We start from the raw sequence: 25,292 nt of genomic DNA, 5'->3' as shown, positions 1-25,292 counted from the left end.
GCAATCTCCGAACATATGCTACGTGTCTGTATATGCGAAAATGTTGAATCTCCAGCCAAAGAGGCTCTTCTTTCTCTATTCTCAATATGCTATTAACTGAGTATCTTTCATGCTACATTTCTGCCAAAACTCCAACAGCTGTGTTCTTCCCTTTGGCTTACATTTGCAATGCCACTGGAAACATGATTATAAATCATCTGCTTCTTCGACGAGCGTCCGGACCCGATCGAGTTTTCTTTGTGCTTCAGAAAGAAGATCACCAAGATAAAAAGTGCAGTTTCTAACTCATCTTCTCTCTTATTCTACTCAGCACAAACTACTGAAAAACGCTTACCAGATCGAAATCAAACCCAGAACCAGTCTCTTTTTTTATGGACACAAAAGAACCACTTCAAAGCCAGGAGTTGTCAGCATTACTTTCGAATCTAAATGAATATGATCTTCAAAAAAGAGACATCTTTGGAAGAAACGTTTTACATTGGGTTTGTATTCTAGGAAGGTCTGATATTCTTCAACGATTGCTAAAGTTATATTACAATAAAAAAATTCTGTATCTGTGTCACAGATTCAAATCCTCAAACCACAACAGCAACAACAAGAAATTTTTGAATATCCATGCAACTGATTATGAAAGTGGCTACAATATCTTGCATTTATCCATCATAAATGGAAATTTCAGCTGTGTTTCTGCAATTATTCACTCAAATATTATATCTTCAAGGGATAAAGAACGGCTAAAAAATGCAAGAGACAGAGAAGGGCTTACTCCAATAGATTTACTAAAGCACTACACAAATACCAGAACTTTTTACTACTATCCTTCTTCAATTGGGAAAGATAGCGATTTTTATTGTTTAAATACTTCAATTAACTCGAATTACCAAATTAATGTTGAAAAAAGATGGAATATACAAGAACTTGACAAATGTAATCCAAATGATTCCAATTACCAGGCATACTTGAGATTCAAAAAAAACACTCCAGTTATTGATAATTGGTGGACACAAAAAAGAGGCGCTTTGGATATATTTATGCTTGGCTCCAATATTAATGGAATCTTAGGTACTGGTGACCTAGATGACAGATTATTAAACCCGACAAAGGTGGCGATCAAGCAATACAATTCAAAATCTGCTACAAATAATAGGAAATATCTCAATGATATACTATTCCAACCACGAATTAAAAACATTTTCATTTCAAAATATCATTCAATTGTATTAACAAATGAACAATACGACAATATTTATATTTGTGGTAAAAATTCAAAGGGTTTATTAGGTTTAGGTGAACTCGATAATCAGCTACCAAAATTAAATTTTATTCCAACAGGTGACAATGTCTTTGAAGATATCAATATTGTTGATGTAGCCTTATCATTAGAGCATACTCTATGTTTGTCCTCAAAAGGCGAGGTTTATTCTTGGGGTTTAAACAATTATGGTCAACTTGGTTATAAAGTCAAATTTTCTCCAAACGATAATCTTTCTAAAAATAAGAAAACTAAGTTAATAGACCCTTTTAACAATTTTCCTAAAAAAATTAGTGGTGATTTGAAAAAAGAAAAAATAATTGGTATTTCTTGCTCCAAGATTTACTCAATCGCTTTTTCTTCCTCTCATATTTTCTTTTGGGGTTTGAATGTTGGTCAAATTGGAATTACATCTATTGGGGATGTTATAAAATATAAAAATTATTCAAAAGCGGTTGTTCAATCAAATCCAATAAATATCCCTTTTGTCTTTGGAACCATTCAAAATATTGTTTCTCTAGAATTTGCCACCGTCATTCTAGTTGAATCAACAAATGAATTACATATCTATTTAAATGGCTTTCATATAAAGGTTCAACCTCCACTTTACTTATCTGAATTTAGACAATTGTCCAATTTAGAAGAAAAAAAAGAAAAAAAATTTCACACTTTTCAATCTATATTTTATACCTCTAGAAGAAAAATAGTTAAAATTGTTGGTAAAGATGTAAATTTAATTGATAACATTTATAATTTCGGCATTTTATTTGATACCGGTGATTTATTTACCTTCAAAATTGATGTTTCAATTAAAAATATCTTAAAACTTCAAAAATCTATCAAATTTAAAAGAGTTTGGAAACCACGTTCCTTTTCTTTGATTGTCACAGACTTTGAGATAGGAGCCGATGGTTCTTTTGTTTTTTGTACTGCTGATGGAGCTGTCTATAAAACCGTTAGCAAAACACTTGCATTTGAAAACAGTATTTCATTTAAAGATATCTTTTATTCTAATTCAGATTTCAAATTTATTAAAGTTCCAAAGCTCACTAACATTGTAAAAGTATCCTGCGATTCATTATTTTCTACTTTTGGTTTTTTGAAAAATAATACGGATTTACTTCCCTTACGAATTAAACAAGAACAAATAAATAACGATATACAGTATTTGTCTCCATTATGCAGATTTTCACCCCTGAGCAAGAGAGATGACCTATTTTCCAATGAATATCACATTCAAGATGAATTTAACACTTTTTATTTTATGCAACAGCAGAAATTATTATATGAAGATAATAGTTTTAGTATAGATGATGACAATATTCATGAAAAAAACCAAACCATATCTCTTGATCATTGGAAAAAGAGTTATCTGGATAGATGGGAAAAAAGATATAAACTTACAACCAATTCTCATTTATCTTCATATGATAGCTTTGAAAAACTAAAATCTGTGCTTAATCTGAAAAAGATCGCCGAAAAATTGTCTTTGATTGATTTTACAACAATCAAAAACTATGATTGTTTTTTTCAAGTTGAAAATACAAAAATCGGAGCTCATAAAATTATTTTGGCATCTAGAAGTCCTGTTTTTTATAAATTATTTCAATCTTCCAATAATGTTTTAACAAAGGATGATTTAAAAATTTCTTATGATCCAAAAACTGAAGTAATTAATGTGCAAAACGCTAATATTAATTCTGTTTTAATAATTATTCATTTGTTTTACACTGACCAATTTGTTTCTACATGGGAGAATTATAAAATTAAAGATGAAAGCATTTCAGAAATTATATTGGAAACTAAAAAATTTACTTTTAAACTACTTGAAATTTTCCTGCTAAACTTTTCTGTTGGCAGATATTTTAAAAATAGGTTTTGTCAAGATTTGAGAAATTCAATTGACAATCCATCTTTAAATTCTTTTAATGATGTTACTTTTCAATTATCTGATGGCAAAATTTCTTGTGCATCCTGCATATTACTAGCAAGATCTGCTTACTTTGAAACAATGTTTTCTAGAATTTGGTTTCAAAAGAATTTTAACAAAACAATAAATTTTTCTCATGTTGAATGTAATGTTTTTAAAGTTGTTTTAAAACATTTATACGGTTGTGATTTTTTAGATTTGTTAGATTCAAGTACCCATCAGTTTTCAGTTGACGAACTAATTGATTTTTCTTTGAAAGTTATAGCTGCTTCTGATGAATTGATGTTGTTTACATTAAAGGATTATTTTCAATGTTTTATTATTGACTTTATTGACGCTGATAATGTCATAGAGTTATTGAATATTGCTGATGCTTTAAATGCTAAAAAGTTGTTTGAAAATAGCATGTGGTTTATTTTCAATAATCTTGAAGAATTATTATTTCGACCCTTTTCTGATTTGAATGATAATAGTGTTTTGAAAAAAGTTGAAAAATATATGAAATTTTTTCATTTATTTCAAGGCCTTAAAGATCCCATTCAGAAAGAATTGGAAAATTCAAAAGTAGAAGACTCAATTCAACATTATTCCAGTGAGAAAAGTGATTCTCTATTAAAGGGTTTTATTAATGATATGAAAAAAACAAATGAATTGTTTTTGGATAGAAAAGATGAGACATTCCATCCCATAATTGATATTGATATTCTGGAGCCCAAACCAATAAGAATTGAAAAGGCTTTACCATCTGTCTCAACTGAAGAAATTAAATTAAATCTTTCTTCTGCACCTATTGGAATTCCAATTAATTCAGTTCTTTCATTAAAGCCTTCTGTTATTATTAATGAAGATTCTGTATTAGATGAAATGTCATCAGATGAAGAGTTTATTCCAGTTGTTTCTAATCGCAGGAAGTCTTCTCAAAATAAAAATAATAGTTTAAATAGCAAACTTTCTCAAACACAAACAAGAAAGTATTCAAAGACTGATTATGAATCTTCATTTGTTTATCTAGAGTCTCCTGAACCAAGAAAATTGTCATTCTCAAGTTTCAATGCAGATTCTCCTCTTTTATCAAAAACTCAAATTCTTGGGAACTTTAGTGAAAGTAAACCCATTCATGAAAATAACAATGATTTTAAATTCGGACTAAGTGCTAATAGCAATTGGGGTTCTATAAACAATTCTTCTAAAACGTTATATGACAATTTCAATGATAACATTTGGCCAGATTTACAAGGACCTCTGAACACATCAAAATTTGGAAGCAAGCTAAATTCTAAAATTTTCAGACTGAATCAAAAAGAAAAACGTGAAAGAAGATTTAGTTCATCATTAAAGGAGCCAGTATTAAAAGAGGAAGTTACAGTTTCGAAAAGTTCTTTTAAGTGGAAAAATAATAAATCTACAATAATGAATAATAAGGAAAATCAAGATAAAGATGGGGGTAACAATGAAACCAAGAGTGCTACTTCTTTTTCGGGATCATTTGATAAGCTATCTGCACCTTCATTGTCTTCTATCATTTATGAGGAAGAATCCAGGAATAACCGAAAGAGAGCTGTTGAGGTTAAATCACTTGCAGAGATTCAAGAAGAGGAGGAGTTTCAAAAATGGTGGGAACAGGAATCTAGTAGAATTCAGAAAAGTATAAAAGAACAAGAGAGGATTGAGAAGATGATGAAAAAAGGGACATCACCATCGTCATTAAGTGGCAAACCAAAGCAAAGAGCAACAAAAACAAATAAAAAGAACCCGATAAAAAAGGGGAAAGGAAAAGGAAAAGAGAAAGAGTCGCAAGCATCATTAAATGAGAACAAATCAACAGCATCAAAATCAGGACAAAATAATGGTAGTAATCAAGCGAAGAATAAATTGAATGGAAAAAAAAGCAATGATAACGAAAATTCCAATTTGAATGATGCAAAGAACAATAAATCCTATCATCGAAGACCAAAAAATAAGCTGAAAGAGGGTATAGCTAATGGGAATAATGGAAGCAGCGGAAATTAAGTAATAAAACATAATTTATTATAGAACTATCGATTTAATAGAAATGATTGATTTAATAGATATAAGAACTACGAATTAAGAGGAAGTAATTGGATGAGAAATTCATTATTACAAGGAAATTTATGTGTATTATTCATTAGAAGTTAGAAGTATAAAAAACATTAAGAGAGCAGAATATTAGTTAATTATAGAGAAAAAAAAACAAAACGCAAGAAAAAGAATACAAGAAAAAGAATACAAGAAAAAGAATACAAGAAAATCAAATTAGGAAGAAATAATAAAAAAAAAAAAAATAAAATTATAGCTTGTTTATAATACCAGGACATTTGTTATTCATAATGTGTTGATTTAACCATAAATCAACATTTAAAACACTTAAACCGCAATTTTTACAATAACCAGATACAAATTTTCTGTCTTTCTTTTTGGTGCCAATTGGATATTGAAAATGCAAGGCTTTTAAATGGTTTTTAAAAGTGTCACATCTGGAAAAGATACCTGTTGGATGGCATACTTGTTCGTTGTGAATTTTAAAAACGTTTTCTTCATCGGAAGAAGAAATATCATGATCATGATCATGAGAATGGGAATGGGCATGAGAGTTATTATGATTAATGTTATTCAAATCTGCAAAAGGACAGATAAAGATTCCATTATTTAGACAATTTTTGTCAGTGATAATATTGTTATTAAGAAGAATGTTGTTACTGTTGTTGGGAGAATTAATTAAATTATTTATATCAATATTATCCTTCAAATGTTTTTTCGAATGTCTTAATAAATCATTCTGTCTTGAAAACCCTCTGTGGCAGTTTTCACATATGTAAGGTCTCAATTCTTCAGCCAAATGCCTAGATTTATGAGTGGTTAAATTTAAAAAGAATTTGTTACAAATCGGGCATTGTTTTCTCTTTCTTGAGGATTTTTTTGCCTTTTTTGTCTCCGAATCTTGTGAGGAGGAGTAAGAAGCAGAATAAGGAGGAGAATTGGAAGGGGAATTGAAAGGGGAATTTGAAGGGGAGGAAAAATACAAAGGAGAAGAGGCTGAAACTGGAGATGAAGATAGAAGTGGGGGAATACCTGAGGTATAATCAAGACTGCGCTGCTGGAAATCCAAGTTGAATACGGGATTGAATTTGTTTGTGTTATTATTACCAATAGCAGGTTTGATATTCAAAGGTGGCAAAATGATTTTTTGGTTTTGATTTTGATGGTTTTTAGAATTCAAGTAGTAATCAGCTTCATTGAAATAAGAATTTGAGATCCTTATAAGAGACTTGAGAGGAGGAAGCGCTAAAGAGCATGAAGAAGAGGAAGGAATCAGCACTTTCACAGGGGAGACCATTGGCAAAAGATTATCGTTTGGGATTTTGTAGCCATTGACAATGGTGACAGCTGAGTTGTTGGGTTCCATGATCGATAAAGAGAGATGGTGATAGCAGATAGAGCTGGTAGTCAGTGAAGGATTGCTATGTGGTAGAAAAAGGACGGGTTTGAAAGAACTGGCCAGGTATTCGGACTATATATAAGATGGCCAAACACACCCAGTGGAAGCGATCTGTGCAAAAGCATAGAACAATTCCATTTCTTGGAGAAACAAGCTTCTGAGAATCAGCAAAGCGAGAAGTTGAGATATTTAATTATTGTCGAAGCATATGCTGGAGATGTTTGTGTCCCGTCGCGGTGCCATTCGTGCGTCCTCCGCTCCCGGCCCTCCTCGGCCGTGCTGCCGCCGTCGCCGACGCCTAAAATTTCGCGGCAAGCGCGGCTGGGCGCTGCGGCCAAGCTGCTCCTTGCGTGAGGCTGAATAGACCCTCAACGCTGGTTTGCATCCACAACGCTGGTACGCGGCGGGTAAGCAAGAGCTGCTTCCTGGTGAGTGATTTAATTATCGGTGCCGAAGCCTGCGATGCCTAGGAAGCAAAACATTATGATTTATTATTTATTATATCGTTGGTACTGTACATGTAATGGTTTATCTAGGAGCAAATAGTGTAGTAAAACATGTTCAAGCCCAAGCTGGAATGGTTTAAAATACTCAATGTGTTCAAGATACAGTGTCTATTTGTCACATTTCCATTTTGCTTCTTCCAACTGTGAGCACGAAAGAATTGTGAGGAGAAAAAATAGAGAAAATTAAATAGTTATTAAAGGAGTATTGAAGAAATATCAAAGAGTGATCAAAAAATCATTAAAGAATCAGTTAAAAAAATATTATTAAGTTTAAGTTCTTTTGATCATTGATTTAATTTTTTTTTTTAGGTTTTTATTTTTTTTCAAATTTTTTGTAGGCATTTTTTATTTTTCTTGGTTTGGGCGTAATTGTCATATATCTATTCAATTTTGCTAGTCTTTGGGCTCTTTCTCTTATAAGACTTGATGTAGAAACTAATAAACAAAGCAAGATAACTAGTTATAATCAAATATCCATAAGCTGCTGCAACTTCTGTACCATGACATGATCCTCTGTGTGGAATCCATTTGAAATATTTATCCAGGTAAAAGTGGTACAACGCATAATAAATAGCAATTAAATCCAAGATAAACTGAATGATTTGGAATCTTGTTACCCATTGTTTCCACCAAACCCTTATTCCTCTAGCAGAAAGAAAATAGTAAAAATACATAACAACATGAACTCCCAAATTCAATGATATTGGCACCCATTCAACTGATGTATGTCCAATCAACTGGGTATAGCACAACAATGCTGTAGCTCCATGATGATATGTGTGTAAAAACAACAATTTCTTATGTTTCAACACCAAAAAAATTGTATCAATCAACTCCCAGTATTTAGTTAAATAATTCAAATAGTACAACGACACCAATTTTGAATCAAAGGCTTCTTTAGCACAAATACTATAGTAAAAGTCGTTTCTAAAATATATTGGCACAACCTGTTCAATTATTAATAATAACAAGATTCCTGAAAATGTTGATAAAAAAATATTATGTAGTTGAAATAGAAAATTCAATTTGAATGGCTTGATCTTGAAATATTTAATCAAATATTTTCCTCCAAATATCACAGCATAGTATCCCAACATCATTCCAATGACAACATATCCATTAGCCATGAATGTCTTGCCAGATATAAATTTGAAGTCCTCTGCTCTATATCCAATGATTTGAGTGTAAAAATAATCATAGATTGGCCATAATCTTAGCCCAAACACATTATCTAGTGTTGGTATGCTGTACTCAATCGGAATCATTTTGAATCAACTAGATATTACTCTTAATCTACTCTTGACCTGTTCTTGCTGTGTTCTTGCTGTGTTCTTGATCTGCTCTGCTTTGCCCTTTGATCCCAAAATCACACTTTCCTATGACCCTTTGTGTTTCTTGCTATTGAGTTTGCTGGTGTTTATATATGTTTCTTTGGGGAAAAAAACAAACACCCAAAAGAGAAAAAGACAGACACACCTTAATTCAGAATCATTGAAATTTGAAATTGTTTCATTTTAGGCGAAATGTAAATCAGCCAATCAAAAGCCACTGTTGTGGTTCTCTTTCCAATCCGGCGGTCTGGTTTTGGCTGAGCCCAAAGTGAAAGGGCACGTTTCCCAATGGGTGCGATGAGAAACAAATTTCTGCTCTGGAAGGGGCCCCCTCGGAAGAACGTGAGCCGAGATACCGGGCTCTTTTTCTGTTGCCTTTTTGTTGGGCTCAGTAAATACCACTGCTCTTCGCTATCTTTCGTTATATATCTACCCAGCTTTGAACATCTTCTTGTTGTAACGTACATTGCAATATATATGACTCTCATCAATTGACTACTAGCAAGGTAAACCACGAATAATGGGCTTTTCAGCAGCACTCTTTCAGGTTTTGAAATACATTTTCATTTTGTACTTTCTTTCAAGTTACAAATCAATTCCCTTAGCATATTATTTCAGATTCTACAAGAGAATTGTGTCACTTACAATCTTGCCAAAACTTTGTTCCAAACATAAAAACATTGATTTTTCCAAATTGCCCCTACCTTCCTCTGTTGTATCTACCGATGAGTTGAAAGTATTTAGACCTACGATTTTAAAGACTTATAACTCTCCATTTGAATGCGATTTCTACCTACATAAAAACAATGCTGCTTACTTTACTGAATGCGATATTGCAAGAACCGAGCTAATGTTGTCTGTTTTCCAAAATTTCATGTGGCATTATCAAGATTCATCCCCAAATAAAAATTCGTTTTTCAAATCCTTAGCAGATTCGCCTTATGTTCCTGTTGCTTCGATTCAGGCCATCTTCAAGAAAGAAATTGCTCCTTTTCAAAGATACAACATCATCACCCGAATCTTGACGTGGGACGAAAAGTGGATCTTTGTTCTCTCCAAGTTTTGTTCAGGAAAGGACAACAAAAACCTCCACTGCATCTTGACCACCAAGTACGTCTTGAAGGAAGGCAGAAAGACCATTCCTCCAAAGAAAGCCTTGCAAATCTGTGGCATTTACAACAACAAGATCCAGGAAATTGCTGACAAAAACTTGCTCATAGTCCAGCGGTTCATTAACACTGGCGATCTTGAGAACGTTGAGATGTTCATCTAGCTGTCCTATAGCATCTCTGCATTACTCAGCTGTCTGCTTCCATCATATACACTACGCTATACTAGAATTCAACATCATACACTAACAATAAACGTCTCTTCTCTTTCTTCTTTTTCTTTTTGGGGTGTCGCTTGATGTTAAAGCTTATTCCGCACCTTCCTAAAATGTGCTAATCGCCGATAGATCAAATTGATAACGCTCAAAATGGAGCCATAAAGCTCGCTTCACCAGTTCAGACATCAGTAGTTGATTGATTATAAAACCAATTTTTTTTCTGATCATGTTGAGACAGCCTGATTCTATTATCTTTTTACTTATTCTGTTATCTTACCAATAGAATATACTTAGCTGGGCTCTTGCTGGTCTTATATAAAACCATTCATCATAGCTCCATCAAGATACAGATAAATACAATAAACACAATAAACACAATAAATACAATAAATACAATACATAAAATTTTTTTTTAGAAAACCAAATACACATCACTTAGAAATTGACATAATGCTACTTCATAAATCACTCATATTTTTGCTCTTCATATCTCACTCTTTAGCATATCAGAATTTTGGTCGTGGTTATAAAGGCGCACTTTTTGCCTGCCAATCTCACCTAATCAAAAAAAAATTCAACTGTGCAAATGATTTCTATTGGGGCTGTAGCTGCTACTATGAACCAAAGGTGGCATCTGTTGCACACTGTTTAAATGAAACCACCATTCAAACAAGCTCTACTAAATCTTATGATGAGAACTTGTTAATGAATGTTCTAAATGAATACCAGAATAGCTGTCTCCAATACGGTAGAAGAAATCTATCTTCTTCGAGAATCTTTGATATCCTAAAAAATGGAACCAATTACTTAATCGATCCAAATGAAAATGATCCAAATTATGTTTACAGTACTCCCATAAACTCAAACATGACTGTAGTCAACTCATTTTATCTTGATTTGATTAATTTCTATCACAATCTTGATGCAAGTCAGTTATATGGTCAACTAATAATGTTGTTTTGGGTTTTATCGTTAATTTTCTTCACTTTTTTAAACTTATTTTCTCGTTATTTTGTCAATTTAAAATCAAGATCAAATTCATTAATTCAAATTTTGCAATCAACTTCTTTATACCCAACTTTATTGCATAATAAAAATATACCAAATCATTTAACTCCCTTCTTTTTTTTCAATTCGCTTAAAAACAATTTCTTCTTCAAATTTTTCAATTCGATTTTATTTCCAAACAAAATTGAGAGCATTGTGTTAGTTTTATATTTTTTTTTAAATTTCTTTTTCTTAATGTTTGACTATAAATTTAATAATAATAGCCAACTTTTTGGTCCAAAGGTTTTCCAAGTTACAAGATTTCTAGCTGATAGAGCAGGGATATTAGCTTTTGCTCATTTGCCTTTATTAATACTATTAGCTGGTCGTAATAATTTAACCATTTTATTGACTGGATTACCTTACAAATCATTAATTATGTATCATAAATGGACATCAAGGATGATGTTTTTGAATTCAACATTTCATGGAATCTTATACTCATTAATTGAAATAAAAAAGGGTTCATACTTGAAAAGCTTTAAAACTGATTACTTTTTTTGGGGAGTCTTTTCAACAATAGTTTGTGGGATTTTAATGTTTCAGTCATTACATTTTTTCAGAAACCATTATTATGAAATTTTTCTTTATGGGCATATATTATTTGCAGGAATTTTTTTTCTATTTATTTATTATCATTGCAAAAGACTTGGATGGCATGGATATATTCATCTTTCAGTATTATTTTGGGCATCAGATCGAGTTATTAGAATTATAAATATAATTAGATTTGGTTTTCCAATTGCTAAAATAAGATATCTTAGTGATGACACATTTAAAGTTACAATAAAAAGACGAAAAAACTGGAAACCATTTCCTGGTTGTTATATTTTCATTTATTTCTTGAAGGGCAAAAATTTTTATCAATCACATCCATTTTCAATTATTGATTCAATACTAAATCCCAATGAAATTACAATTTATATCAAAATTAAAGAGGGAATCACATTCGAAATAGGAGAGATGTTGAAAAAAAGTATAAATAATAATAAAGAAATCAATATAAGAGTAGCAGTTGAAGGGCCATATGGACATGGCCCAAATTTCAAAAATTATAACAATATATTATTAATTGCAGGTGGTAATGGTATACCTGGTCCACTATATGATGCTATAAATATGATTAAAAAAGATGGGTATAAAAATTTAAGATATATTAAATTAATTTGGGTGGTTAAAAATTTTGAATCAATCAAGTTTATTTACCCAGAGTTATTGAGACTTATTGGCATTGATAATAATAATAATCAAAATAAAAAAATAAATACAAATAGAATGAAGAATTTAGTTGATATTGAAATTTATATGACTAGAGTCTCAAATGAACCAATATTTTCAAATACTGAAACAAGTGATAAAAATGGAAGTTTGAAAAGTTTTAAAAAATTGGATTCATTAATGAATGAACTGAATACCTCAAAATTTGAATTAAACGATGATTTTGGTAATAATAGTAGTAGTAATTTGGCAGCAATGGATATTACCGATGAATCCAATTTAATAACAAACTCCAATTCCAATTCCAATATCAATCTAGTGGATCTTGATTCGTTACTAAATAATGATGTCTATGAGATTAATGAGGACAATTTTAAACCAGAAAACTTGAATCAATATAAAATACTCAAGAAAATTGGACAATATGTGACAATAAACTATGGAAAACGACCCAACTTTGAGGAGATTATACTCCAAAACTTCAAGTATACAAAAGGATCTATTTGTATAGTTACTTGTGGCAACTCTTCGATGTGTGATTCATTAAGAAACATTGTTGCAGAGAATGTCAGTAAATGTAGCTACCAAGTTGACTTTTTTGAAGAGTTACAAGTTTGGTAATAAAAGTTAATGATAATGCAGTTGTAGATGCAGTTTAGATGGGTTTCTGGGTTCAGTGGAATGCGTTTTTTAGTTTTTTCAGTATATATTAGGTAGGGTTTAGTTAATTGAAATTTTTTTGATAACCACACTCTGTGTCGAGCAACAAAAGCAGTAAAAGTAGTAAAAGCAGCAAAAGCAGCAAAAGTAAAAGCAACAAAAATGCTCAACGGCTCCCAACGAAAATCGAACCACAGCAAGTTTCCTCCACTGGTTATTTCCAGCCTTCAGCATCTGCTCCTTATTCAGCACAGACAGCAAAAGAAGAGGAAGCAGAAGAACTAGAAGAGCCAGGAAAGAGACAATGAGCAGCAGCGAGATCAATGAGTTTGACAACTTCAAACGAGTTGTCCAGAAGTCGTCTCAGTTGCAGGCAAAGAAGCTCTGGCAATCTGAGCAGTACCAGAAGCAGCTCAGCTCCAATCTAAAAAAGATCATAAACAACAAGAGCACGATAAAGGAGTCTTCCTTCTTGAAACAAAGTTATATGAACCTAATCAACAGTGCCAACATCAACAACATAGGCAATCTCAATCTCAATCTTAATCTTAACAGTGGCGGCAACAGCAACAGCAATAGCAACAACACTTTTGGGAGTAGTTCCAACACTTCAAACAGCAACTATCGCAGCATCGGCAGCAGTAATAACAACCATAATATAGGTGGTCATAACAATACTAATGTTCATAATAACAGCAACATTATTAGCCAAAAAGATAAGGAATTCAATGAAAACGAGTCCCTATATAAGATAAAGCAAATTCACGAAAACGATCGAAAAATTCAAAAACAATTTATTGAATTGAATCTCAATTTGAATAATTTGAAAAAATTCAACAAAAAATTGCAGTACAATTTCATTAAAAAGGAGAAAGAATTGACTAGAAATGCAAATGATTTACAAAAATTCGCTGAATTAACTGATCAAAGAATCAGAATACTAGAAAATACCCAGAGGTTAATAGAATCAAATAAAAATTTATAACCAATCCAATTAATTGAATTTTAATTTTTGAAATGAAATTTAAATAAATATTAAATTAGGTAAATTAAAGATTATTAGAAAGACAACTAATAAGTTAATGAAATCGTTATATAATTAAACAAAAGAAAGACCAAAATTAAAATTAAAATCAAAATCAAAATTAAAACAGAAACAAAAACAAAAACGGAAAAAAACAACGAATGAATAAAAAAAATTGAATAAACAAAAAGAAAAAAACAAAAATGGTGAATTAAAAATTAAAAAAAATAAAAAAGGTAAAAATTCAAAGGGGAAAAGATTCATAAATAAAAAAAAAAATAAACTAACAAGATATCAACATTACCATATATGAATATTTCAATTTTTAATAATTATTAATTAATATTTATAACTTCTATTATAATTAATATTAGGGCCTCTATAAGCAGAGGGCAAATTATTATTTATATTATTAACATTATGAATTTGCCAACCAACATTAATAATAGGCATTAAATCCTTTAAATTTATTGGTCTTTTTAAGGTTTTGTTTTGAATAAATAGATTTTCATAAATTACTTCGTATTTTTCCTTTGGAATATTTAATGATGAAAGGCTTGTATCATGATATCTTTTTCTTAATATGAGTTTTATATCAGATTCACTTAATTCTAAATTAATTTCATCATCAGTATCGTTATTACCTTTTTTATTATCTGTATCTGAATCAGTGTCGGTGTCTTTATCATTATCATTATCATTGTCATTACCCTTATTCTTATTCTTATCCTTAGTATTGGTATTAGTATTGGTAATAGTATTGGTATTGGTATTAGTATTGGTATTGGTATTAGTATTAGAAGTTTTAATACTATTAGTCTTTGTAGAACTATCAGTAATATTACTATTAGTATTACTAAGGATTTTATTTAAATTTTCAGATTTATAAATAGGAGCAGTTGATTTTAACCATAATTCTCTTCTTAAATTCCATAAAGTTTCACCATCGACAAATGGTTTATCGGGATTGTTTTTTATTTGATCTTGAGCCAATTTCACGACATCTAATTGATGAAATTTTTGGATATTAGTTAGATATTTCTGATTAATATTGTTATTGCTGTTATTATTGTTATCGTTTAAAGAGTTTTCATTGATTAAGAAATTACTATTTTTTGATAAATTTAAAGTGTTTAAAAAAGTGGAATTATCGTCATCGGAATTTAAAAATAATTCTTCAACAATTTCATCGGAACTCAAGACCTGATCAGCTAGAGATTTTAATTTATTATTAAAATCAGATATATTTATAAAAATTTTAGTAAAAAAATTTTTGAAAGATTTAATTGGCGTTGAATAATTTTTTGAGTTTGAATTCACTTTTGGCAAGTTATTAAATAAGGATGATTGTTTGGACTTTAGTTTAGGATTATTTGTACTATTAATACCAGTATCATTAAGATTATTGATAGCAGTGGTAGTATTGATATGATTAGTAATATTAATAGTATTATTAGTCATGTTGTTAAAATTATTGATTGTATTATTTATTTTTGATTTTCTAAAAGAAGAGACAGAGATTGATGAAGCCCTTTTATGTAATCTGAGGTTTTTCTTTGAATTTGAATTTGAATTTGAATTTGATGTCTTATTATCAATATTAATTTTTATACTAGAATTTGTTTTAAGATTATTGGTATTGGTATTTTTAGTATTATTAATAATTCTTATATGGCTATTGTTATATGATGTAGTATTTGGATTAGGATTTGATATGGATTTGATCAAATGATTGTAAGGCAAATTCTGAAAAAAATCTTTTTTTTCTAACTCAGCTGGGAGATTATTTTTAGAGTTGACAGGAATTTTTTCGATATAGTTGTTATTATCTAGAGAAAATTGGGTATTTGGAGTGTTTTCAGTAGCTTCAGTATTTGGTGTGCTGTTGCTATTGATTAGGGTATTGATATTGATTAGGGTATTGATATTGATTAGTTTATTGTTGATATTGCTATCCTTTAAAACAGTGTTGGCGTTGGATTGAACTGGGGTTGTTGAAACAGTTGTTGGAGGAGTAATTGGGATGGTTGAATTTGAGACAGAATTTGAGATTGTATTGAGATTAAGATTAAGATTAAGATTCATTTGCCTATTGATCAGAGCATTATCCTTATTCTCGTTGGGAATATTCTCTTCGGTAAAAGTTGAGCATGGAACTAGAGCATTATCAGCTCGAACGTCTTTGAGATTGTCGTTGGAGATGGAATTACTGAGCGAGTTGAGGTGGTTATCAAGTGAAGATAGCGTCAAGTTGTTGGTTGTGTCAGCGTTTAGGAGACTATTCGTTTGAGTGGCCATTTTGAAGCTCAGAGCAACCGTGGAAAGAGAACCTGGACCTAGAAAACAGCAACACCTCAAAGAGCTGCTGGACGAGCAGAAATATGGCTGGGAATGGTGGAAAAGAGCAGAACAGAAGAAGAAGCAGGAGAAGAAGCAGAAAATGGTGCGAAAGACGCTCTTCGCTTCGTTCGTCTCGGCCCGGAAGTGCATTCTCGGAAGTGCATTCTCGGAAGTGCATACTCAGAAATACTCAACTCCGGATGTGGATATGTATGCAAACGCATTTGTGCATACAACACCAATTCCGTGGATCACGCATGCGCCCTGCGGATTGTGCATGAATAACGAAATCCATTGCTCTGGATATTAGCATTTCAGTTACTACATACAGCTGGTGCTTGTGGTGTCTATTCTAGCGTCTCATGCTGCGGATATAGCTGGCGTGCTTGTTCTTCTGTCGTTTCTTTTCCTGCACCATCTCCTTGTATATTCTGGCACACCCGTAGTGCGTCACAACGTTGTCAGGAAACGCAGCTAGCACACTGTGCGAGAGCTTTTTGAGACATACCTCACAGGTGCTGTTTTCGTTGATTACCACAGAGGACGACCGCAACTTGAGTAAGTTCTCTTGGTTCTTCACAAGCTCCACCTTTGACAACGATCCCAAGACCCGGCTTTCGTTGATCTTGTAGTTGATTATCCTCAACTGCGACTTCAAAAACTGTTTGAGTTCCTCGATAGACAACTCGTCTGGCAACATTTTCAATATCTTTATGGATGACATTCGGGATCCCTGACAGTTCAACAAGTTCAATCCTTCTTTTAAATTTACTTTTCTTTTCTTCATATTGATCTTATCAGTTTCATCGCCAATATTCATGATATCATCTGCACCATTATAAGGTTTCAAATACATCTCTAACAACTTGTGTAATATCTCTTGTCCCTTTTTATTATCTTCCAAATATAATTCGGAACAATATATCGATGCTCTATTATAGTCTTCCAATTCATTGACCAATATCTCCAACACTTTAACATCTTCCCCAATTTTCTTATAAACAAATGTCTTCATTATCAAAAATTTCCTTTCATTAGGTAGTAACATTAATATCTTTCTAGGTTCATAATAATTACTTATTTTGAGAAATTTCAGTAATTTCTTAAACACCTCTTCTCCTACCTTCTCAACTTTTTCTTCTTCATCATCACTATCATCTCCATTACCACTATATCCGGACAACGTATCACTGTTGCTCAAGAAGTTATTATTGTCTTTTTGCTCCTTATTATCCTTGTTTTCCTTGATAGTTTTTTCTTTATTGTCATTATCAATTGTAGCAATTTCACTATCAACAGCTTGTTTAGCTTTCTTAATCTCCTTTTCATCTTCTTCCAATATAATTCCAATGTACAATTCAATCAATTTATTATGTAGCTTGCTACTTTTGTCATTCAAATTATCAATAGCATGTTCTAAATATTTTATTCCTAACTTTTTATTAAAATTATTCAATAAATATTCAATCACTTTAAATCTATTCAATGTTTCACTTTCAATAGAATCTTCCAAAAAAATACTCATTCCTTTCTTTTCACTAATCGTTATTGGCCACTTACTATATTTAAATATCAATTCAATATAATCATTATTCAATTTTTTCAAATAATTTATAGTATTAATTGGTCCTTTTAATAATTTATTATTCAAATAATTATAATTATTGAGTACTAACATTGGGGTATAAATGTAATCATTTTCTTTATCATTATCCTTATTTTTGTCTTTATTTTTATCATCTTTTTGATCATCTTCAATATCACAACTATCAATAATACCTTCATCCTGATCAAAATCATCTATAATTGTTTCATCTGTATTTTTAATTGACTCTCCTTTTCCTAATTTCTCGAGCAAATTTAATGCTTTTTCGTGAAATTTCTTACCATAATAAAATTCAATTAATTCTTTAAACATCTTTTTATGTATTAATTCCTTTTCAACAATATTCAAATTACAATAATTCTTGATTCGAACTAATGGCCCAATCAATTTTGGTGAAGATATTATATAACATTTAAATAATGTAGTATCAACCAACTCGGCTGATACCTTTAAATCCCCAAATATATTCTTCGGTATTTGAATGCCCTTCCATAATATACTTGATAATTCTTCATACTGATTAAACTCAAATTTATCTTCATTTCCATCATCATCGTCATCGTCATCAATGGTATTACTGTTTTCATCTTTCTCATTATATGTTTCGTTAATTAGTTTATTAATTTTTCTTCTAGTATCTGCCAAATATGGCAACAAATATCTGATAGCCTTTAACAATTTCTTTGTTTGAGTGTTTAGTATTAAATAATTCGGTTTTATTGATAAACTATTTCTTCTTGAATTGATAAATGTGTTTGAATTTAAATTTGACATTGATGATTTAACACTATAAATGCTCTTATTATCACTTGATAAATCTTTATTACTGTAATTATTGTAATAATTCGAACTTTTATTATGCAAATGTTCCATATAGCTTTGATGAAGATTATGGATATTATCATTACTCAATGAAGTCTTCATAGCTGTTGTTGCAACTCTTGATGAATTTACTAGAGGTGATGAAACTATTGGTTTTGTATTTATGTTGGGTGAATTATAAACGGTGCTAGAATTATTAGGACTGTTGATAATAATATTGGCGTTATTCGAAGCAGTGTATGAATTCTTTAATGGGGACGAAGGGTAATAACTAGATTTTATTGAATAATTGTCATTGTTCATATTGTCATTAATTACGTTTGAATGATATTTTTGGGGAATAATAGACAAAGATTCGATTTTAATTGAATTTAAAGCATTTTGATTACTTAAATTGATATTTAAATTGAAATTGTCAGGAATTGGGATATTTGAAGAGTAATGCTCATTTTTACTATTTTTATTATTTTTATTTTTATTTTTATTTTTATTATCATTATTATTACCATCATTATTGATGGGGATAGTGATGAAAGATGGAAACAAAGGAATAATTAAGGATGGAGGAGCTAAATATTCACTAAAAATTAGCATCGATTCTTGAAATTTGCTATCGTTAAATAGTTTCTGAGCTTTTTTAATTTGTAATTGTCTTAATCTTTGAATTTTATCAGGCAAAATCTCTAAAGGTAATTGGATGGTTAAATTGATTGCTTCGTTAAGATGGTTTCTCTTTTCGAGTTGATTTAATTGATTGATAAAGTTTTTGAAAAAACAAATGTAAAGTTTATTATTATGATTTGAGCTGAAAAAAATCAATTTTTTGAAGTTATCAATAAATAAGTTATTGATATTTTGAATTGGAATTGATTGAATTAAAAAGCCATTATCACAATCTCTAATTTCAAGATTTCTCAAGTGAATTAAGATTAAATAGGGAAAAAAAAACTTTAAAATTTGAGGAATATTATTTAGTAGGAAATTTGAGTTTTTAATAAAATTTCCAGTATTATTATTGATTTTAAAAGTGTTGATATCCTTTGAAATCAAAGTTCTCTTTCTTGAGATTTTAGCTAAATGGTAAGTTGGTTGATAGTTTGAGAAAAAATAATTGAAAGTGTTAGTATTTAGATTTAAATTGTTTTGGTTTGAGGCCAAGTTTCCTAGTATCGAGTTTGCGTTGTAATTATTAATTGATTTGATTTTAAAATTTTTCAAGTTGATAATTTGATAATCGTTTGATAGGGCAATTAAAATCTTTGAGGGAGATATAAATTCAATTGCTTTACATTTGTCAGTCAAAGTCAATTCATTTAAAAAGGAATTTGAGTTGAAGTTGGAAATGGATTGGGAGATTGAATTTGCAATTGAATTTGAATCATTAAAGTTATTATTATTGAGGATGTTATTATTATCGTATATAAAGTCTATATTATTTGGATCATCGAGGATGTCTGGGTTAAGGCTATTGATAATTAAGTTATTATTGATATTTATGTTATTATTGTTGTTGTTGAGATTATTGTTGTTATTGGTATTGTTAAAGGAGTGAATAAATAATTTTCTTCTAACGTTATAGACTAAATAAGAAACCTGATAATTTAAGGAGTCATTAGTATGATTAGTTAAAGATCTACTGACTTTTCTACTTTTTGAGATATTATTGTTATTGTTATAATCAATATTTTTATTGTTATTGAGGAGAGTTGATTTTTTATTGATTTTTTTGATTTGGTCAATATCGTTTAAATTGGGATCAAAATTCAGGTTTAAAGATAAAGTGGATGAAGCGATTGATGGATTAGAATAAAGACTATTTGGAACTTTATCATTTTTATCTTTAGAATAGAAAATAGGATTAGTTTGATTTGAGGCAAAAGAATAGATGGAGGTTTTGGAGCTTGATACAGAGTTGTTTCTTGATTTGTTATTAAGCAAGGAGTTTATAGAAGTTAAGGAATTGGATGGAGATATGGAGGAATTGTATGAGAACGAAGATCTTCTTTGATTCAAATTGTTAATATTGGTGTTATTATGTGTTGGATTGTTGTTGTGATTATTATGAGAATTTATGTGGATTGAAGAAGTTGAGTGGTTATCAAATAATAAATTCGAGTCTATTGGTCTTTCTATGGGAGAATTGATTAGCAAATTGTTTTTCAAAGCACTTGAAACTTTAAAGAAAGGAGCATTCTTTGAAGATTTAATTGAATCTAAAAATTTCAAATCAATTTGATTTTGATTAATAGTGTCACTTGGATTATTGCTGTTGCTGTTATTTGCGATGATGTTGATGTAGAGATAGATTGAGATTATGTTGTCAGACAAAATGAATAGGTAGTTATTGTCTGGCAAGAAGTCCAATTGATCTATCGGTTTTTTTGATATATTTTCAAATTTTTGCGATAATTTCAATTTGTTTAAATTTTTGAAATTAAACCATTTCAAGTTTGTATTATCTTTATTTAAATTACCGTTCGAAGGTTTATTATTCAAGTTTTTGTTACTATTAGACAAATCATTTGAGGTGGTAGGAGTTAAATTGTTATTGAAAGCAGCCTTTGAGGTTGTGTTTGAAATAAAAGAGTTTCTTCTTGAGGTTGGGTTCAAAATGGGACTTAAATTGCTGGATGAATTTATTGACTGCAAAGTGACTTGTTTATTGAGCTCGTCGTCGTCATTTTTGTTGTCATTGTCGATATCACCAGCATTTTGAGTGTAGCTGGCATCAGGATTTATAGAGTTCTGGGTGTCGTTGGAGGCGTCGAAGTCTGGAAATACACTGCCATAAGAAGAATTAAGATCAAATATGTAGATTGAACCATTGTTGAGAGCGACAAAGAGATTATCGTAGATCACCAAGATGGAGGATATTTTGAACTTGAGAGATTCGAGGTCTACGTAGGAAGCAGGAGTTATTACATCAATCATGTTGAACCGATTGCCACTGACATATTAGTATAGGAGCTGGTGAAGTTGGCGACGTAGTAAGAGTAGAAGGTGGACTGAAACCAGAAGAAGAAGCAGAAGAAGCAGAGGAGGCAGAAATGGCGGTTGAGGCGACATTCCTCCAAAAGCCCACCTTTTCCCGGAACGAGTAAACACCAAAAAGGAGCCTCCGGAAACGCACCAGTTCGACTCTGCGTGGAGGAGCTTTTATTTAGAAACACTCAGCACACGTGCGCTTATTCACGTGATAAAACACACGTGAAATCTGCGAGACCATTGATGCGGCACCTTCCGCTTTGGGTGCTCTGGCAATTTTTTTTTCGGAGTGAAAAATTTTGCCCAAGAGAGGAGATATGAGAGCTTCAACTGATCCAGCTGTCTCTGCTCTAGCTGTGTGTGATGGTGCTTTCTTCTTCTGCTTTGCTGACCATGAATGACTCTGCTGTTGCTTCCAATGTGTCTGTTAAAAAAAGGAAAACTGATTCTTCTGTTTCTCCATCCAGCACGAGTGCTTCCAAGATCTTTTCTCCATACAGATCAATTGGGAATATAACTAACAATGTTCCTTTTGCCATTGGCACCTTGGGTAAAACGTACTACATAGTCACCAGTGTTGGGAATTTTTTCCAGGTATACGATGCTCTAACCTTGAATTTGCTATTTGTCTCAAAGACGTTTTTACCATCGAAAATCACAAATATTTACTGTCATTATCACTACATTTTCGTAACATATCAGAATAAGATCAACATTTATAAAAGAGGTAGTTTAATTATTTCTTTGGACTCAAAATTGGATTCAAACTACCCAATCAATAATCTTTTGACCTTTGGTGATTATTTGATTGTCTCTAATTCAAATAACCAAATTTCCCTCTTCAAGAAACCAGTCTCAATTGACCAAAATGATGAAATCATTAAAAATAACACAAACTTTCAGGATTTACTAAAATTGCCAATCAAATTCTACAACACCATCAATTTATCAAACGCCAACTCTGACGATTTAATTGTTAAAATAATTCATCCCTCAACTTACTTGAATAAATTGATCATCGCAACAACTTCGCACATTTTAATTTACAATATCAAAACAATAAATTTAATATTCAAATCAAATTTAAATAGCATATTCAGTCGCACTGAACAGGATACTTCTCAAAGAAATAAAAATTATCTTGGGGCCATATCAACAGTTGAAAATTCCACAGTATTGGATATCATATTAATTGCAACCAATTTAGGAAACTTGATTTTTTATGATTTCAGAAAAGATAAAGTATTAAAAATAATAAAAACTTACTCAAGGAAATCAGGGCCCTCAAATCTTACTCCAATAACATCTCTAGCTTTTAGATCTGACAGCTTTCCTCACTTATTAATAGCCTTTAAAAATGGTAATTTATCTGTCTTTGATTTAAATTCTTTTCAGCAAATTTATCTATTGCAAAGTGTCCACAAACAATCCTTCGGTGGTATATCCAATGTCAAGTTTCTAAATGGTCAACCCATTTTCATCACAAATGGTGCTGACAATCAATTGAAAGAATACATCTTTGATCCTTCTTTCTCCTCTAATAATGAAAAAGCAATCAATGATTCCTCTTTAGTTCCTTTACCAAGGTTACTAAGATCAAGAGCTGGTCATTCTGCTCCTCCAACTTCAATTCTTTTTACAGCCCATCAATCCCATTTCATTCTTTCAGCCTCAACTGATAACTCATTTTGGTCTTTTTCATTAAGAAAAGATTCTCAAAATCAAAAACTATCATTTAAACAGTCTAAAAAAAATAAAAAAATCATGAACATCAATAACTCAAACAATAGCAATGACCACAATAATGAAATCATATCAATGGATTATCAAATATTAAAAGAAGACGATTGGGATAATATCCTAACTGCTCATAAAAATCAAAATTTTGCCAATACTTGGTCTTTTAAAAATAAAAAAATTGGCAATTTCAAATTACAATCCTCCGATAATTCAAATATTAATACTGTTAAAATCTCTTCTTGTGGAAATTTTGCCTTTTTAGGCACTGCTAATGGAAATATTGACGTTTATAACTTGCAGAGTGGTATACTAAGAAAAAAATTCAAATTGCACAAAAATTCTGTAACAGGTATCATTATAGATTCCATGAATAACAAAATGTGCTCTACAAGTTTAGATGGTTACATTGGATTTTACAATTTCAGAAACTCAAAATATTTAAGCAAAATTAATCTTGAATCTCCCATCACTAAAATTGTTTATAATCCCATTTCGGAATTATTGGGTTTGGCCTTGGATGATTTATCTATTATAATCATAGATTTTGAAACTAAAAGAATTATTCGTCAATTATTTGGCCATACAAACAGAATAACATCTTTAGATTTTTCTCCTGATGGCAGATGGATTGTTTCAAGTTCTTTGGATTCAACTTTAAGAGTTTGGGATTTGCCAACCGGGAACTGTATTGATGGTTTCAAAATATCAAACATAATTACTAATCTTAAGTTTTCTCCAAATGGTGATTTCTTAGCTACTTCTCATGTAAATGGCAATGGTATTTCACTATGGAATAATAAAAGCCAATTTAAAATGATCTCAGTCAGACATGTTTCTGAAAAGGATTTTAAGCTAATCGATGTTCCGAATAATACTTCTGCTGGTGGTCTGGGCATAATAGATTCGGCTTTTGATAATGATAATCAAGATAACGACGACTCTTTGAACAGTTATTCTACAGTTGATCAAATAAGCAAAGATTTATTAACTTTGTCTATAGGTCCAAGATCAAAATTCAACACTTTGCTAAATTTAGATACAATTAAACAGAGAAATAAACCAAAAGAACCACCAAAAAAGTCAGAAAAGGCTCCTTTCTTTTTATATGAAACTGAAGATAAATCACAAAATATAACTTCAAATGGAAAATCAGAAAAAATTGAAAAGCTCGTCAGCACTGAAAATCAAAATTCTGATAATAATAATAATAATAGTGAAAAGATTCCTTCACTCACAAATCCCGAAAGACCATTGAAATTTTTCAATAATGAAAATACATTAGCTTTTGAATCAAAATTCACAAAAACATTAAGAGAATGTTCTGTCTTGGATGATTACACAATATTTTTAGATTTAATTTCAACATCCTCTCCTTCCAGCTTAGATTTAGAAATCAAATCATTAAACACAAAGGATTCCTCTTTATCAGAAATCAAATTATTTGTGAAAGCCATGATCCACGGATTAAATTCTAACAAAAATTTCGAGCTTTACCAGGCATTAATTAATCTATTATTGAAAAATCATGGGGATTTGATATCCAGTAGTTTGAACGACGAACAAGAATTGGAGTCTTTGCTAGATGAATTAAATAGAATAAATAATGAAAAAACAAATAGAATTGATGAATTGATAAGAGTCTCGGCAAGTATCGTTAATTTTTTTCAAACCTAATTGATTGATTTAAGAGTCAAAATTTATCTTTTAATACATGAGTTTGATTGACACAGCATTGTTTTTAATCACATTTCGAAAATGCTTAAATTCAAGAAATTTTTTTGTAAAAATCGCATAGAGCTTCCAATTTGTACCCATGTCATACTAAATTACTGCTTTGGCTCATACTTTTATTGTGAATGGGAAACTTCTATGGTTGATTATTCAGCGATCCGGTTTTATGTTTGCTGTCTTACTTTCCTACTTGTAATTATGATCATAAAGCTTTTAACAGAAGAGTGCTATTGGAAAAGACGCAATTTCATAATTCTCTTCATAGACAGTGATTTTTGTATAATGGAATATAGCACTAACATTTTAACAAAGTATG

The 25,292-nt window shown here is 30.8% G+C and overlaps 9 protein-coding genes across 9 annotated transcripts; 5 read left to right on the top strand and 4 right to left on the bottom strand.

Moving 5' to 3' along the window:
- Window positions 1-234: 234 nt before the first annotated feature.
- On the top strand, window positions 235-5,341 carry ASCRUDRAFT_96205 (uncharacterized protein). The gene has a single exon (XM_020195201.1). The coding sequence runs from the start codon at window positions 372-374 to the stop codon at window positions 5,190-5,192; it is 4,821 nt and encodes a 1,606-aa protein (XP_020049787.1). The 5' UTR covers window positions 235-371; the 3' UTR covers window positions 5,193-5,341.
- Window positions 5,327-6,876, bottom strand: ASCRUDRAFT_73325 (uncharacterized protein). The gene has a single exon (XM_020192238.1). It carries the CDS (start codon window positions 6,604-6,606, stop codon window positions 5,491-5,493), a length of 1,116 nt encoding a protein of 371 aa, XP_020049786.1. The 5' UTR covers window positions 6,607-6,876; the 3' UTR covers window positions 5,327-5,490.
- A 574-nt stretch (window positions 6,877-7,450) lies between these two features.
- On the bottom strand, window positions 7,451-8,610 carry ELO3 (fatty acid elongase ELO3). Its single transcript, XM_020192237.1, has one exon. The coding sequence runs from the start codon at window positions 8,408-8,410 to the stop codon at window positions 7,526-7,528; it is 885 nt and encodes a 294-aa protein (XP_020049785.1). The 5' UTR covers window positions 8,411-8,610; the 3' UTR covers window positions 7,451-7,525.
- Window positions 8,611-8,996: 386 nt separating this feature from the next.
- ASCRUDRAFT_30673 (uncharacterized protein) lies at window positions 8,997-9,749 on the top strand (the record flags this gene model as incomplete). Its single annotated transcript, XM_020190203.1, has 1 exon — window positions 8,997-9,749. One exon carries the CDS (start codon window positions 8,997-8,999, stop codon window positions 9,747-9,749), a length of 753 nt encoding a protein of 250 aa, XP_020049784.1.
- A 1,129-nt stretch (window positions 9,750-10,878) lies between these two features.
- ASCRUDRAFT_83429 (ferric reductase family protein) lies at window positions 10,879-12,812 on the top strand. The gene has a single exon (XM_020194844.1). The coding sequence runs from the start codon at window positions 11,046-11,048 to the stop codon at window positions 12,687-12,689; it is 1,644 nt and encodes a 547-aa protein (XP_020049783.1). The 5' UTR covers window positions 10,879-11,045; the 3' UTR covers window positions 12,690-12,812.
- A 50-nt stretch (window positions 12,813-12,862) lies between these two features.
- Window positions 12,863-13,901, top strand: ASCRUDRAFT_73320 (uncharacterized protein). The gene has a single exon (XM_020192236.1). It carries the CDS (start codon window positions 13,033-13,035, stop codon window positions 13,711-13,713), a length of 681 nt encoding a protein of 226 aa, XP_020049782.1. The 5' UTR covers window positions 12,863-13,032; the 3' UTR covers window positions 13,714-13,901.
- A 1-nt stretch (window position 13,902) lies between these two features.
- Window positions 13,903-16,343, bottom strand: GAG1 (Gag1p). The gene has a single exon (XM_020195198.1). The coding sequence runs from the start codon at window positions 16,240-16,242 to the stop codon at window positions 14,092-14,094; it is 2,151 nt and encodes a 716-aa protein (XP_020049781.1). The 5' UTR covers window positions 16,243-16,343; the 3' UTR covers window positions 13,903-14,091.
- Window positions 16,344-21,618, bottom strand: VAM6 (Vam6p). The gene has a single exon (XM_020195199.1). The coding sequence runs from the start codon at window positions 21,449-21,451 to the stop codon at window positions 16,445-16,447; it is 5,007 nt and encodes a 1,668-aa protein (XP_020049780.1). The 5' UTR covers window positions 21,452-21,618; the 3' UTR covers window positions 16,344-16,444.
- Window positions 21,619-21,848: 230 nt separating this feature from the next.
- On the top strand, window positions 21,849-25,269 carry UTP21 (rRNA-processing protein UTP21). The gene has a single exon (XM_020192235.1). It carries the CDS (start codon window positions 21,899-21,901, stop codon window positions 24,917-24,919), a length of 3,021 nt encoding a protein of 1,006 aa, XP_020049779.1. The 5' UTR covers window positions 21,849-21,898; the 3' UTR covers window positions 24,920-25,269.
- The last annotated feature ends 23 nt before the right edge of the window (window positions 25,270-25,292 follow it).

This window comes from Ascoidea rubescens, assembly GCF_001661345.1.
Source record: "Ascoidea rubescens DSM 1968 unplaced genomic scaffold ASCRUscaffold_1, whole genome shotgun sequence".
In the NCBI taxonomy this organism is placed as follows: Eukaryota; Fungi; Ascomycota; class Saccharomycetes; order Ascoideales; family Ascoideaceae; genus Ascoidea; species Ascoidea rubescens.
This window is presented reverse-complemented; position numbering and strand designations above follow the sequence as displayed.

Coding starts and splice junctions, on each gene's coding strand:
- ASCRUDRAFT_96205 (XM_020195201.1), top strand. CDS start 372: ATGGACACAAAAGAACCACTTCAAAGCCAGGAGTTGTCAGCATTACTT.
- ASCRUDRAFT_73325 (XM_020192238.1), bottom strand. CDS start 6,606: ATGGAACCCAACAACTCAGCTGTCACCATTGTCAATGGCTACAAAATC.
- ELO3 (XM_020192237.1), bottom strand. CDS start 8,410: ATGATTCCGATTGAGTACAGCATACCAACACTAGATAATGTGTTTGGG.
- ASCRUDRAFT_83429 (XM_020194844.1), top strand. CDS start 11,046: ATGTTTGACTATAAATTTAATAATAATAGCCAACTTTTTGGTCCAAAG.
- ASCRUDRAFT_73320 (XM_020192236.1), top strand. CDS start 13,033: ATGAGCAGCAGCGAGATCAATGAGTTTGACAACTTCAAACGAGTTGTC.
- GAG1 (XM_020195198.1), bottom strand. CDS start 16,242: ATGCACTTCCGGGCCGAGACGAACGAAGCGAAGAGCGTCTTTCGCACC.
- VAM6 (XM_020195199.1), bottom strand. CDS start 21,451: ATGATTGATGTAATAACTCCTGCTTCCTACGTAGACCTCGAATCTCTC.
- UTP21 (XM_020192235.1), top strand. CDS start 21,899: ATGAATGACTCTGCTGTTGCTTCCAATGTGTCTGTTAAAAAAAGGAAA.